Source organism: Chrysemys picta, chromosome 3, assembly GCF_011386835.1.
Source record: "Chrysemys picta bellii isolate R12L10 chromosome 3, ASM1138683v2, whole genome shotgun sequence".
Taxonomy (NCBI): domain Eukaryota; kingdom Metazoa; phylum Chordata; order Testudines; family Emydidae; genus Chrysemys; species Chrysemys picta.
Window position 1 is genome coordinate 84,325,078 of NC_088793.1, and position 14,957 is coordinate 84,340,034.

The 14,957-nt window shown below is 44.0% G+C and overlaps 1 protein-coding gene across 6 annotated transcripts in view; it reads left to right on the plus strand.

Moving 5' to 3' along the window:
* ARMC2 (armadillo repeat containing 2) overlaps positions 1-14,957 on the plus strand; it is a 157,971-nt gene that overhangs the window by 387 nt on the left and 142,627 nt on the right. For 3 of the 6 annotated variants that reach the window (XM_065590190.1, XM_065590191.1, XM_065590195.1), the window contains exons 2-3: positions 6,130-6,375; positions 7,282-7,354. In XM_065590190.1, the coding sequence (XP_065446262.1) occupies positions 6,130-6,375; positions 7,282-7,354 (319 nt within the window). Of the gene's footprint in view, positions 1-1,984; positions 2,097-5,044; positions 5,377-6,129; positions 6,376-7,281; positions 7,355-14,957 lie in introns of all 6 variants that reach the window. The other 3 variants (XM_065590192.1, XM_065590194.1, XM_065590193.1) reach the window with 3 other exon arrangements.

Consider the following 14,957-nt stretch of genomic DNA (forward strand, 5'->3'; position numbering starts at 1 on the left):
TGTGAAATGACCAGAATGCCTTTTCCCACCTTGAGGTCGGGGATATTGTTTATTATTCTTCCCCTAGTTATGTAATTTTTATTGATATAGCCGGGTGCAAAATCTACTCCCCGTAGCTTTGCCGTGATAGGAACAGGGAAGGAAGGACACAAAGGCACGCGAACAAAAGGAAAATGGCCCATCCAAACAAAGTTTACTCGTATACAAGAGGAAGGGCAGGTAGGATTTGGTCTAGAGCAAACATTTAATAAAGTTCTTTGCTGACTAGTTTACAGTGTGAAGACAAAATCAGGGAGCGTAAGCTTACTGTAGCATCTGGTGACAGGTTTTAGAGTGGTAGCTGTGTTAGTCTCTATCAGCAAAAAGAAGGAAGAGTCCTTGTGATACCTGCCACAAGTACTCCTCATTCTGTAGGGTATGGGTGTTTTTTAGAATCTTGGTCAAAATTTCCATTGATTGTGGTAGGAGTTGTGTTGTATTAATTAAGGACTGTAGGATCAGCTCCTTTTGCTGCTGTTCATTCTATTTTTATTGCATGACATTGGGAAAAAAACACACCCTACCATCTGTATTAATAAAATGACACAAAAAATAGAAAGCTTATTTTAATGCTGTTAATATGGGCCTGGGTTGTGTTGGAGGTAGTGTTTTTTAATTACACCTTAGCAATGGACAACTAATAGTTTTGTTTTTAACCAGACTATAAACTCAGGCAGTTTTGGTACAGACTATTTTGGAGACAATCTCTCTACTTGGAAGGAGACACAAAAGGAGCATTTGGGAAAGAAGCATGACAACATAGGAAGCAGGAGGAAGTAAACGATATGAGAGCAGTGATGTGGGAAAAGTGAGGTTTTGCTTCAGGGCTTAGAAAGATCAAAGAAGGCATCTGCCAGTCTCTTCTGCTGTTCACTTTTATTCATAAATAGATATAAAGGGATAGAAGCTACCAGCTTGCATCTTGCAAAATGCTTAATCAAATACTGGGCAAAACATACTTTTTCTTCAGTATGTTAGTGGAACAGTTCAGTGGTTCTCAACCTGCGGGCCGCAGCCCAATCTGCACAGAGCTGTGGCCCATGTGACATCCTCAGGGCCATACAGGTAGTATTGGATGTGTCCCAAAATGGTAGATAGGTTGAGAACCAATCGTGGAGCAAAAGACAAATTCATGAGGCTGAAGTTGGCTGCTTATTCGTGGCACCAGCTCCTTATTCCCAGTTCCTTGTTCAAAGGCCAAAATTATTTAAAAATATATCAGTGTAGGATTAAATTTTTAGAAATTTTATCAAATTCATTTGAATGTGACAAATTTAAATGACTAATTATGTAATTGAGACAAGGTGGGTGAGGCAATATCTTTTATTGGATCAACTTCTGTTGGTGAGAGAGACAGAAATTGGTCTAATAAAAGATATTATCTCACTCTCCTCATCTCTCTAATATCCTGGGACATAGCTATAATAATACTGCATAATTACTTAATTATGAATTAAAATAATTAAATAAGGAGCTGGGTTTTGACTGGCTGTATGTGACGAAGTAAGTCTCTGTTCATGCCAAATGACAGGTCCATGTGGCCGTCTGACTATTCTGAAGGAGATGAGACAAGTAACTCCCTGACCTGAAGCTTTGTTCCGGTGAAACATGCTGGCACATGAAGCTCCCATCCCACTTCTGTACTGTAAATGGTGACTGCATAAAGAACTGGATTTTGACTGGCTCTACTTGACAAAATAAGTCTCAGGTCACCCCAAATGACATGTCCCTTCAACTGTTAATTTGTTCTGAAGTAGTTGAAACATGGAACTCCTTTACTTGAAATTTTGGGCTGGTCTACACTAAAGCTGTAAGTTGACCTAAGTTACGCTACTTCAGTTAGGTAGCTGAAGTAGATGTAACTTAGGTCGACTTACAGCAGTGTCTACACTGCGCTGTGTCAACGGGAGACACTCTCCCGCTGACTTACCTTCTGCCTCTTAAGGAGATGGAGTACAGATGTCGATGGGAGAGTGCTCTGCCATCGACTTACCTTGTCTTCACCAGACCTGCTAAATCGATACCACTGCATTGATCACAGCAGTGCTGATTTAACCGTAAGTATAGACAAGCCCTTTATCTGTATGGAAAACCATTGCCCGTTTCACCTGCCCTCCTCCACCCACCTCCAAACATGTCCACTCCCTTTAGCAGGGTTAAAGGAGCAGCAAACAGATGTTTCAGAGGGTGAAAGCTGTCGAACCTATGCTTTCAGGTCCAGGGATTTGGTGAGTGTTGTGTTTGTTCCATCTATTGTCTTTGTTCTCTATGAGGGTGGAGTGACTGAGTTGTGGGCTCCAGAACCGGCCAGCTGAGGCAGGTCTGTTTGTGTTTCAGTGTGGGCCTTGTCACTGAGACCCTTGTGTCTTTGAACGAAACCTGTATTTGATGTTTCTAAGGTGGTTATTCCCTCTTTGTTTGCAAGGGAGGAAGCTGAGCATTGAGGCTAGTGTGTAGGTCAGTTATCAGATGAACAGAAGTGGCAAATGGGATGAGTTTCAGTGGCAGTTTAGAGAGGAAGCGTGATTCTTGTTTTCGGTATGACTCTGCTCCAGATAGCAGATCTGGATGATCCTGTGACCTTCCTTGGATGTGCTATGTTGTCCTTTCTGCTGGAAGACAGAGTAGATTTCTGGTGCATGAAAGGCAAGCTGGTGGCCGTACTGGGAGGAGAAGATATGTGGTCTGAATACATAAATTGCAACACTGCAGCACCTGAGAAAATGAACATTTCTTGGACAACAGAATTTTGGAAATCATTGTCACAGATGCCACATGGGGAAGGATCAGTGATAAGGGAATTAAAGAGAGTAGAAATGAAAGGAATGAGCAGGTGATTTGTGACCAAGAAGGAAATAGGAACCGGGAGGCATTCAACTCCACTAGGAGTATCAAACTCAGCAAGCCAACTACAAAAGAAACTGTCTCTGGAGGAATGGAACAGAAAACTACCGGGGACACATCTGATGGGTGTTCTTGTGGTATGAAATCAGCAACCAAGAGAGATTCATCATTAGGATGGTTGAAGAACTTCTCTTGGGACAATAGGACGGTGTACTGTCTTCTTGGAGAGAAGTTACAAGATGTAATTGCAGGACTACACAGGATTATGAAGTTATCTGGCAAGTCTCCACTGATGATAATACTCCTTGGAACTAATGAGACAGTGCCACATGCAGCTACACAGATTATGAAAAATCTCAGGCATATTGGAAGGAAGTGGAAGAAAAGGAAAGTCCAGTTGATCTTTTTGGAGATTTTTACCAGTCCATTGAAGGAGAAGGCAGAAAATACTGGAGGTGATCTTTGGAGGTGATCTTTTGGCTGCATGACTGGTGTGAGGCTGAAGGTTTTGGTTTCGTGTAACATTGGGCCCCATTGCAGTGGGAGAGGGGCCTGCATCTCACACGTAGAGGGCTAACCTTCTCAGTTGGAGACTAGCTATTTATTATGGGTAGGATGGCGTTAACACAAAGGAGGGTGCTGAAGAGGCAAATGTGATATAAAACTCACACTCAAGATGTTATGAACAAATTTTAACTAATGTGACGACAAATGTGAAGAAAAGACACTTTTCAGTTGCTTGTATACTTATGCTTGAAGTCTGGGTAGCAAGTAAGAGCAATTAGAAATTCTCATTAATGGGGAAAAATATATAATTGGCATTACTGAAACCTGAAATTAAATGCCTCTTCCCCAGAAAAATCCTTCATCTGCCCTCTCTGTAACACTTTTCCATGTAACTCGAATATAGCACTAACTTTTAAAACATTACTTCTACTGAACTAATCAATATTTGAAACAATCAAAATCATTTGCATGAACCATGGAGTTCATTAAAGCAAAGTTGTTGTCATTTTAGATACAAAGATGTTGGAGATAATGCGCAACATTGGGAATCATTTTGTATGTTTCCACAGACTTGGTCAGACTTATGGCTGGCATTTCTGTGGTGGAATTTTGGAATTAAAAGGAAAAGGAGGTGGAGATAGAGTTCTCTAAATTCCATTAAAGTGTACCAAGCCACATTAGTGTTGCCATGAAGCACGTACAGCAGCAAAGACACTAGCTGGTTCAACTAATTTTAGTATAGAGGAATAGGTTAATATTTCTTTTAAGTAGTTTGTGGGCATTCTAGTGATGGTCACTGTTTTCTATATTTTAGAAGCCATTAGAAACCACTCAGAGCAGCAGTGTGCATTAAGCTAGACTTTGTACGTTTATATATAGTTAATAAGCATGTTTATTTGGGACCCAATTGTGCCCAACCACTGACTTCATTTTATTTTTGTTGTGTAAAGAGCAAAACACACAACTTAAATATAAATGTCTGTATATCTAACACAAACAAACTTCAATAAATTTAGACATTTTTCTGTTCTTAATTCAGCTAACAAAGCAAAATTCCTGTAGACTTCATCTGTAGTTATCATATCTGTGAAAACATTACAGTTGGATTTGCAAGTTGATTGAATATTGTTTTTTTTTTAAATTTTTGTGTGCGTATTGCATGTTAACTAACAATGCAAACAAACAATAAAACTAGGGGTAATATATTTGTCAGACCAGAAATAAAGGTTCAGTGTGTAGAGTGGCATATCCTCATCTCTTCATAATGTAAAACCATCATGGGGACGTGTAACTTGGAGTGACCCATTATGTATTTTGTCTCATACAACCATTCAAAACCCAGCTCCTTTTCAAGCCCTATGCACAATGTGGGATGGTGGTATGATGTTGCAATATATTGTTCAGGAACAAAGATTTGGATCAGGGAGTGACTTGTCCCAGGTCCTTCAGAACAGTCTGGTGGGTCACAGGGACATGTCAGTTGGGTTGATCCAAGCATTGTTTCATCATGTACAGTCATAACTCAGCTCCTTATTTAATAAATAAGTAATTAGTAATTTAATTTTTATCAGATTAAATCACATTAATTTGATGAAATGTCTAAAAAAAAATCTTAAAATATATTAATGTCAAATAATTTTGGCCTTTGAATAAGGAACTGGGAACCGTGAGTAAGGCACTGGTACCACGAATAAGGAACCAACTTCAGCCTCATGAAGAATTCTGACTTGGATGAGGATGGTAAACCTGCTGAAAAATGATGTCTACAAAGATCTGAACTGGAATATTGACTGACTCTTTAGACTTGGCGATTTTTGGAAGCAAGCCTGTTGCCGTTCAGTGGCTCTGTAAGGGTACACATGTGTGATCATTCTCTGACTGGCACTTTTAGTTCATAATTCATTGTGTAATGTTTGAATGTTTGTTCTTACAAAAGTTAGTTTTATGCTGCTTTTCCTTGGCTCTGGTTACAGTTGACGTTTTCAGGTGAGCACCTCTTCTAGCTTGTTACAATAGAGAACTTGATAAGACTGATAGAAAACAAGCAATATAAGTTAAGTATATGATCAAGAAAGTCTTCCCTTTACGTGCTCTTTGTCTAGTTCTTGCTGTGATGACATCACTGTGGTGTTCACTGAATCATTAGCTTTTGGGTGTTGAAATAGTGTTATTTGGTGACATTTTCTAGGGTGTCTGGAAACTATTGTGTGACTCTGAAAGCATTGCATCCTCTAAGTGTGGTGTTTTGGTTTTGTTTGTGTGAGGTTTTGTTTTTAAACTCACTCTGAGCTGGACACACTGTATACATTTGCAGTACACCTCTACCCCGATATAACGCTACCCAATATAACACGAATTCTGATATAACGCGGTAAAGCAGTGCTCGGGGGGGGGGCGGGGCTGCGCACTCCGGCGGATCAAAGCAAGTTCAATATAACGCGGTTTCACCTATAATGCAGTAAGATTTTTTGGCTCCCGAGGACAGCGTTATATTGAGGTAAAGGTGCATTTTCCATAGGATTGAAAAATGAAGAGGGGAGAACAATATTCTTTGAACTCCAATGGTAAAAGGAGATTTCTAGAGGTATCTGAGAATATTTTCCCTACCCTCATCCTGGTCTTAGATTTTGTTCTTTTTAAATCCTATTTTAACTGCATGTGGATAACTGAATTATTTATTAATGTCTTAATTATTAATCACTTGCAAGTAGTGTTGTATTTTGTGCCTCCTATACACAGTGCTTCCTGTAAAGTATTTTGTAGAAGAATGCATTCTTCAAAGAATAAAAATGTGGAAAAGCCAGAACCATTTTATAGACCTTCAGCACCTAAGCAGAAGACCAGTGCTGAGATAATAAATGAAGCACGAAATGCACTAAGGACTTTAAGAACTCAGAGGCCATTTACACCTAGAGAGGACCAAAGGAAACTTTTTGGATCTGCTTCTTCACGAACACCAGAAAATAGACCACCTTCCACTTTTAGGTACAGAGACTAAGATTTTTTTTTATTATATTTTAGCAGCAAGAGGTTTGGTGGTGGTGGTTGTTGTTGTTAATTTTTGTGGTCCTTTTTTCCTGTGTTAGGATGTAATTAGTAGTATAGACTTTCTCATCTTTTAATGATGCTCACTGGTATTGTTAAACTCTGTGTCCTAGAAGTTCCTGTGACTTGAAACTAACTGTGGCAATCATTACACCAAATTTGTGTGTAGCGTATGGTGTAAGAGAAGGTTTTGTATCTCACTGTTTCCATAAAATTTCTGTTTCTAAAGCCTTTAAAAAATTTTTATTTCAGAAAAGGCCTCCTTGAGTTCCAAATGTTTAAATAGGTTTAAGATTATTTTCCTTATGGAATAACTAGTTATCTTCTCCTCTGGTGGGAGAGGCTTGTGGCTTAGCATAGTTCACAGAAGGCAAGATCTTTTTTTTTTTTTTTTTTTTTTTTTTTTTTCTGTGACAGTGGCATGAACCAACTGCAGGGATGGTTCCTGCCTTCTCTGGTGTCCCTCTATCCAGCAGCATGGCTTCTGCAGGAGCTGCACTGCCATTGCCTACATCCACCCCTTGTGACTGCTCGGAAGCAGCTGTAGCAAGGACTTACAGTGAGATATAAATCTTCAAGCAGCTTCAATTCCTTTTCCAGTATCTGTCCACGCAATAATTAGAAGAGGGTGTCAGTATGCAGGCAGTCCTCTGCTTTCTTCCCCACGCCCACTGAGCTATATTCTACTTGACACCTCAGTTGAAGAGCATCTGTAGGACTATGGGGAAAGAAGAACAGTATTGCGGATAAGATACTCCCACTTGTTTACGAGCAGCGGGGGCGAAGATCCTTTGTGGGGAAACAAAATGAGGTCAGGGTTAATATTCTGTTTGTTCTTTATGCTAGTCTCCATGCTTCCAGTTTTGAATCAGGCGAATCAAGATCGGTGTCTGGTACACGTCTCAGCCCACTGGACCATGTGAGTGCTTATTAAAAAGAATGTTATGTAATGTTGAAATAAAGTATTGTGAATGGTACCAACCCACTGTAGTGATATAAAAGGATTATGTGAAAACTGGTTAAATGGATGTTTTGTGTGGTTTATTAGAATCGGGGGGGATGAGAAAGTAGAATTGATTTATTGAATTTTTCCCCCCAGAAATGAGAGTGCAAGTTCTTTTTACGATGCTTGTAGCTGTGTTGGTCCTAGAATATTAGAGAGAAACGGTAGGTGAAGTAATACCTTTTATTGGACAACTGTTGGTGAAAGAGACAAGCTTTCAAAAAGTTTTTCACCAACAGAGAAGTTGGTTCAATAAAAGATATTGCCTCACCCACCTTGTCTCTCTAACAGTATTTTAGGTATTTACGTATTCCTGTGTAGCATTCTAACCCCAAATACAACAGCATTGCATTAATGCTTAAGAACCAGAAGTCGAAAATTGACTCTTTCTTCATATTTAAGGTAAGTGAAGTGCAAAACACTAACAAGTAGCACTGGCATTGAAAAGGAAATTAGGAATTGCTGATCTGCAACTTGCAATTGAAAAGTGTGGCGGAGTTATTTATAATGTTTGGTAGTTCTAGTCAATTCAATTGGGATAGTTTATATATGTCTTCTATTGAGAAAATGCTGAATTATTTTATAGATGTACTAGTTTTGTAGTTGAGATTAGTCTTTAATATGTGACTAGGTCATGGACACTTTAAAATATTAAGTTGTCTAATGAGGTAGTACAGTGCACACTAAATCAGTAACATCAGTAGTAGAGTACAAGCAACCTTCACTAATTCATTGCAGTCATATTTCTGTTCATAATAGCAGCTCACACAATATTGAGTGGTTTGGGAAATTTTAAAGAGTCCATTTCCAATTTCATAACATTGCAATTATTTTGATATATCAAAGAAAAATATTTATATGACTGAAACATCTTTGTTTAGTTATCTTTAAAATGGGGTTTAGACTGGGGTTTTAGGCATTTTTATACAATTATTGTAATTACTATATTAGTATGTTCTACTTAGGTACTTACAATCTTTGTGGCATTTTAGCTCTGTAGTATTGTGAGTCTCCTAAGTGTTCTATAGGTAGAAAGAATAACAAGCTTTCTCTTCCTAGTCTGTGTAACACTAAAAACTCCTCATTGCCAGCTGGCAGAGGGCCCACTGTACTGTAACTCAAATCATGGCCTGACAAACTCATCACTCCCAACACACCATTGTCATAATATGTATCTAACAGGTGTCCTGTAAGGTATCATGTACATTGGTGATATGCTGGTCCCCAAAATCATTGTGTGATGTATGTACAGGTTGTGTACAGAGAGTTGTGTTTGTGTTGGATATAGGGTGACCAGATGTCCTGATTTTATAGGGACAGTCCTGATATTCACAGCTTTTTCTTATACAGGCGCCTGTTACCCCCACCCTCTGTCCTGATTTTTCACATATGGTATCTGGTCACCCTAGCTGGAAATATGTTCTTAAAATGTCTTTGGGAGGCAGTGCATAAACTTAGCCTGCCATAGACAAAGGACTTTATGTTTCCCCGGTTTGATTATTGGCAGAGGACATTAAAAGAATATTTACATATACGGTCAAGAGCGTGCACCAGGGAAAGCGTTCAAATCTGTCCACTCTGACAGCTGCAAGCACACTGGCGTGGCCACATTCACGGCACTTGAAGTGGCATTTGGAGCGGTGCATTATGGGCAGCTATCCCACAGAGCACCTCTTCCCATTCTGGTGCTGTGGGGGGCGTGGGTGCGGGGCATTCTGGATCCTGTCCCAACGCTCCATGATGCATCGCTTCCCATCCCAGCAATCCCTGTGTTTCCATCCACATTTGGTGCTATCTTACAACGGTTTCTGTGCAGAGCGCGCTTTGTCTTCCCTTTCAGTCTGCGGGAATGGAGCCCGAACTGCTGCGGAACATGCTGACGAGTCTCGCCAACACGTCTCGTTTGGCAGTCGAGTTACTGCTTAAGATCCAAAGTGACAGTGAGGAATCCAAAGATGATATCTAGTCGCGTAACGCATACGACACGAAATTGCTTGTCTCATTCACAGACATGCTCTCCACCGTGGAACGCCGCTTTTGGACTCAGGACTGAGTGGTGGGATCACATCGTCCTGCAAGTCTGGGATGATGAGCAGTGGCTGCAGAACTTTTAGATGAGAAAAGCCACTTTCATGGGACTGTGTGCTGAGCTCGCCCCCACCCTGCGGCGTAAGGACACAAGATTGAGAGCTGCCCTGCTGGTGGAGAAGCGGGTGGCTATTGCAGTCTGGAAGCTGGCAACTCCAGATAGCTACCGATCGGTCGCTAACCAGTTTGGAGTGGGGAAGTCGACAGTTGGAATTGTGTTGATGCAAGTTTGCAGGGCCATTAATCGCATCCTGCTCAGAAGAACCATGACTCCAGGTAACGTGCATGACATTGTGGCTGGCTTTGAACAAATGGGTTTCCCTAACTGCGGAGGGGCGATAGATGGGACGCATATTCCTATTCTGGCACCAGTCCACCTAGCCTCAGAGTGTGTTAACCGAAAGGGGTATTTCTCCATGGTTCTCCAGGCGCTTGTGGATCACCATGGTCATTTCCTTGACATTAACTCAGGCTAGCCTGGAAGGGTGCATGACGCACGCGTCTTTCGGAACACTGGCCTGTTCAAGAAGCTGCAAGCCGGGACTCTTTTCCCAGAACAGAGGATCACCATAGAGGAAGTCAAAATGCCCATTGTGATCGTTGGAGACCCCGCTTACCCTTTAATGCTGTGGCTCATGAAACCCTACACAGGGTGCTAGGACAGCAGCAAGGAATGGTTCAACTACAGGCTGAGCCGGTGTTGAATGACTGTGGAGTGTGCTTTTGGCCGTTTGAAGGGCCGCTGGCGCTCTCTTTATAGGAAAATGGACTTGGTCGAAGACAGCATCCCTGCGGTTATAGCCGCGTGCTGTACCCTCCATAATATTTGGGAAGGGTGAAAGCTTCACTCAGGCATGGGCCTCGGAGGTTCAACAGCTGCAGAGGCTGAATTTGAACAGCCAGAGAGCAGGGCTATTAGAGGGACCCAGCGTGGGGCTGCAAGGATTAGGGATGCCTTGTGGGAGCAATTTGAGGCTGAAAGCCACTAGTAATAACTCCCATGCAGAGCACCAGACAAGTGCAGTGGCTGTGTTTGGTACACTGACTTGCAGTGCTTGTTGCTTTCCTGGGCTAAGGTATATTTTGCTTTATGCACTAATAAAGTATGTTTTCAAAGTAAAAAACTCTATTTATTGAAAAGAAAATTCACTTATGGGGGGGGGGGGGGGAAACAAAAACCACAGAAATACCAAAAGGGCAAGGGGGTGGGGTGGGGACCAGTTTACTCATAGGCTTGAGTATGTCCTGATTTCATACTCTCGAATCCTGTCTGGAGTGCTGTGCACTGAGTGCTGCACTTCAGGATGGCTATAAGGCATGTTGAGGGGGGTTGAGTGCAGTGGATAAGAGTTGTAGTTTTTGTGGGTGGGTGGTGAAGCTACGGGTGTAGGAGGCAGCAGGGGGTGGTAAGAACCTGGATGTTGGGGAAAGTGGGTTGGAGGGGACATGGGCACAAAGGGAAGAGTTTTGGGACAAGGGCTGCAAGGGGGGGGAGGGGAGTGAGCATGGTAGAGTTCCGCCTGCATGGCAACGAGTGCCTGGATAGAGTCCTCTTGGAGCTCCATTATGCTAATCAGCCGTTCCGTGCTTTGCTGCAGTGCGTCGCGTTTTCCTGGCAGATCCTCCTTTCACTTTCCCTCCACTTCTGTGCCTTTCAATTCTCATTTACAGACTGCTGCGTGAATTCATGCAGCATGTCTTCTTTGCTTTTATGCAGCCTCTTCCTGAGTCTTCTCAATCTGTCGGCTGGTGATAAGAATGGCGGCTGAGATCTCAAGGTTGCACCTATACAGGCAAAATATAACACTTAACAGAGACAGCATTGTACACACCAAACAGAGCAATGATTCCCCCGCACTTAAGGACGGCAGTCACAAAACCCTACTTTGCCTGTTCCAAAGCAAGTGCACGTAACCCAGGGGAGCCCCAGAAATGGTGAGTAAGTACAGGGTACATGGGGACTGATTGTTCCATGGCTGTACTGTCCTCTGGGTTTCTGTGCCTTGGGGAGAGCTAACAACTGCAGGGGGCACCTACACTGAACACTGTCCCAACATTCTCCACAGGAGTTCGTCCTGGAAGATATCTCGCTGCTGAGGGTGACCAGGGAAGCAAGGGAGGGTCTTCTCCTACAATGCAGCTTCCGCCGTGGCCCATACGCGGCTTGCCTCTGTGCAGTAATGGTCCCGCCCCTCGCCCAAAGAGCCCGTACCTAAAAACTTCCTTCCCGAAAAGAAAGTTGCTTACCAGGAACCTCCTCTGTTGTTTGTCCTTCCCCAGCACCGGCTGCCGCAACTGGCTGCCTTCCTCCTGGCTTGAGAAGACCTCCTGGCTGCATGCATCTAGGGATTCCGGGGTGTCTCCCCTCGCCTCAGCACCATCGCTTGCGCTTTTTTCCTCCTCCTCCTCCTCCTCCTCCTCCCCCCCTTGCTGTGCTGGGCTTGGAAGTGTCCATGGTGGAGGTGGGATCGTCCCCAAGTATCGCGTCCAGCTCTTTGTAGCATTTGCAGGTCGCGGGGGCAGCACTGGAGCGGCCGTTTGCCTCGTGGGCTTTGCGGTAGGCATTCTGCAGCTCCTTTACTTTAACCCGACACTGCACCGCATCCCGGTCATGGCCCCTGTCCATCATAGCCCTTGATATGTGCCCGAAGGTATCGTAATTCCTACATCTGGAGCGCAGCTGGGACTGCACAGCTTCTTCCCCCCCAAACACTGATGAGGTCCAGCACCTTGCCATTGCTCCATACGGGGGATGGGGAATTTAAAGGGCGGGTCTGATGCTTGGTCACCTGAGGACAGGGTAGCAGAGTTCAAAAGTGATGACCAGAGTGGCTAGAACAGGCATTGTGGGACACTTCCGGAGGCCAATCAGAGTGCATTAGGTGTCCACACTGGCGTTGTAGCGCTCCAGCGAGAGCGCAACAAGCGTTATTCCTCTCGGGGAGGTGGAGTACCAGCCGTGGAGTCAGAGTGCTCTACGTGCCTTGCCAGTGTGGACAGGGAGTGAGGTAGAGCGCTCTTGGCGGCTTTATTGCGCTATAACGCGCAAGTGTAGCCAAGGCCTTAGTGAGCACATTGGAGGACAGTCTGCACCCCAGGAAGTTTTCCTGGCTCTTGAGACCGAGATAATGGACTTTAGTTAATATAAAGGGTTAATATAGTTATTGATCACTTAGGGAACAAAGGGAGCAGCACTCTTTGATTCTGTAAACATTGGGTCCCCTGGCCTGGAGGTGGGAGGTGCTGGTAACTTGATGTAAATAAGAAAACTGCTTAGGCAAAAATTGAAACTTGCTATGATTAAGTTTTAGTCACTGGAAAGAGTATTCTATTTTGGTTTGTTTGTAAACCATACCTGTCTCTTCTTCTCTTGTTTAGTAGCACTTAAACCTCTGTTCTTTGTTAATAAACTTATTCTTGTTTTTATTACAAAACCATCTTAGTGCTGTGTATTGAAGTGAAGTGTGAGTCATCAGCTAACCCAGTGGTTTTCAACCTGCAGCTCAATCAGCACAGAGCTGCGGCCCACAATGGTAAATAGGTTAGCTCAGTGGTTCTGAACCTAATAGGCCAGGGATGGGCGAACTACGGCCCGGGGGCCACATCCAGCCCTTCAGACACTTTAATCCGGCTCTTGCCGGGGAGCAGGGTTGGGAGCTTTTCCCGCTCTGCGCGTGCTGTGGCTCCACATGGCTCCTGGAAGCAGCGGCATGTCCCCTGTCTGGCTCCTACGCATAGGGGCAGCCACGGGGCGCACCACACACTGCCCCTGCCCCAAGTGCTGCCCGCGCAGCTCCTATTGGCTGGGAACTCTGGCCAATGGGAGCTGCCGGGACAGCGCCTGCGGACAGGGCAGTGCGCAGAGCTGCCTGGCTGCGCCTTCACAAGGAGCTGGAGGGGGGGATATGCCACTGCTTCTGGGAGCTGAGGTAAGCTTGAGGTAAGCGTCACCCAGAACCTGCACCCCTGAGCCCCCTCTCCCCCCTGCACCACTGCCCTAGCCCTGATCTCCCCCCGCCCCCCCCCCGGCCCTCTGATCCCCTCGGTCCCAGCCCAGAGCACCGTCCTGCACCCTCAACCCCTCATTCCCAGCACCACCCCAAAGCCTGCACCCCCAGCTGGAGCCCTCACCCCCCCAACACGCACGCACCCCAACCCCCTACCCCAGTCCAGAGCCCCCTCCCACACCCTGAACTCCTCATTTCTGGCCCCACCCCAGAGCCCTCACCCCTTCCTGCACCCCAACCCCCAATTTCGTGAGCATTCATGGCCCGCCATACAATTTCCATACTCAGATGTGGCCCTCAGACCAAAAAGTTTGCCCACCCCTGTAATAGGCTGATATGTACTCTGCCTCTTCGGAGGCAGCAAACTTTATTTCTGTGAGTGTCCAGTGAGAGGGACTGGACATTGCAGAAGGATGTCTCTTGGGAACTGGGGTTCACTGATTCTTACCTTGCAGGTAAGGTTTAGACTAGTAGAGTCTTGAAGTTTCCAGGCAAGGCAGACAGACTGGTAGGTTAGGGAGCTGACACACAGCTTAGCAGCAGCAAAGCTCTCTTGCTAAGGCAGAGGGCTAACACTGTGGCTTACAGTTCTGGGTGTCCAGTGCCAGATGCCGCAGCCTGTAGAAGCAATAATTTGATTAGTTTATAGTGGGGTCTTTTTGTGGGTTTGTGGGGTAGTGAAAATAAGTTACTGAGGAAAGTCAAGTCAAAGCAACGAGTTTTGCATTTAGTTTTAAAAGTTGAGGTGTGTGGTTGTCATTATCTCTTGTGAGAGTGGGTTCCATAGTCTAGGTCCAGATCCTGTGAAATTTGCCTCTGTTGGTGGAAATTTAATTGTTCCAGTGGAATGTAGCTGTTGTTGGAGGTCATGGTTATTAAGGTAGTGGGGACAATCTTTTGGGTAGCTAGAGTCAATCCCATGGAGAGCTTTGAAGAGTAGAAGAGTTGTTCAGCTGGACTCTATATTTTATGGAGAGTTAGTGCAGAAAGCAGAGCCCTGAGAGTGATGAATTCATGGACATCTGAGTTGTTAAGCACATGGACTGCTATGTTGTACCAGATGGAGCTTTTACAGGGTCTGTAGTTCCATCCAATATATGGAGTTGCAGTAGCCTAGAGTTCATGGATGTGTGGATCCATGTGCCCAGGACAGTGTGTAATAAGAATTGGCATATCTACTATTAATAGTATTCAAATGGGTACTTTTAATTTTCTACAAATTAAGCCAACTTCCAAAGAAGTAGCACTGCAAATAACAGGCCTTCTTTGAGATGTGCATACTTGGTACCTTTCAGGATTGGTCACAAAATTTTGTGATGGAGCACATGTTTAATGTAGATGGCTTATTTAAGGGAAAGAAATATTATTTAGATTTAATAAATTCATTTCTAAATTAAAGCTAGCTTATGGCTAATTCTTTTAGC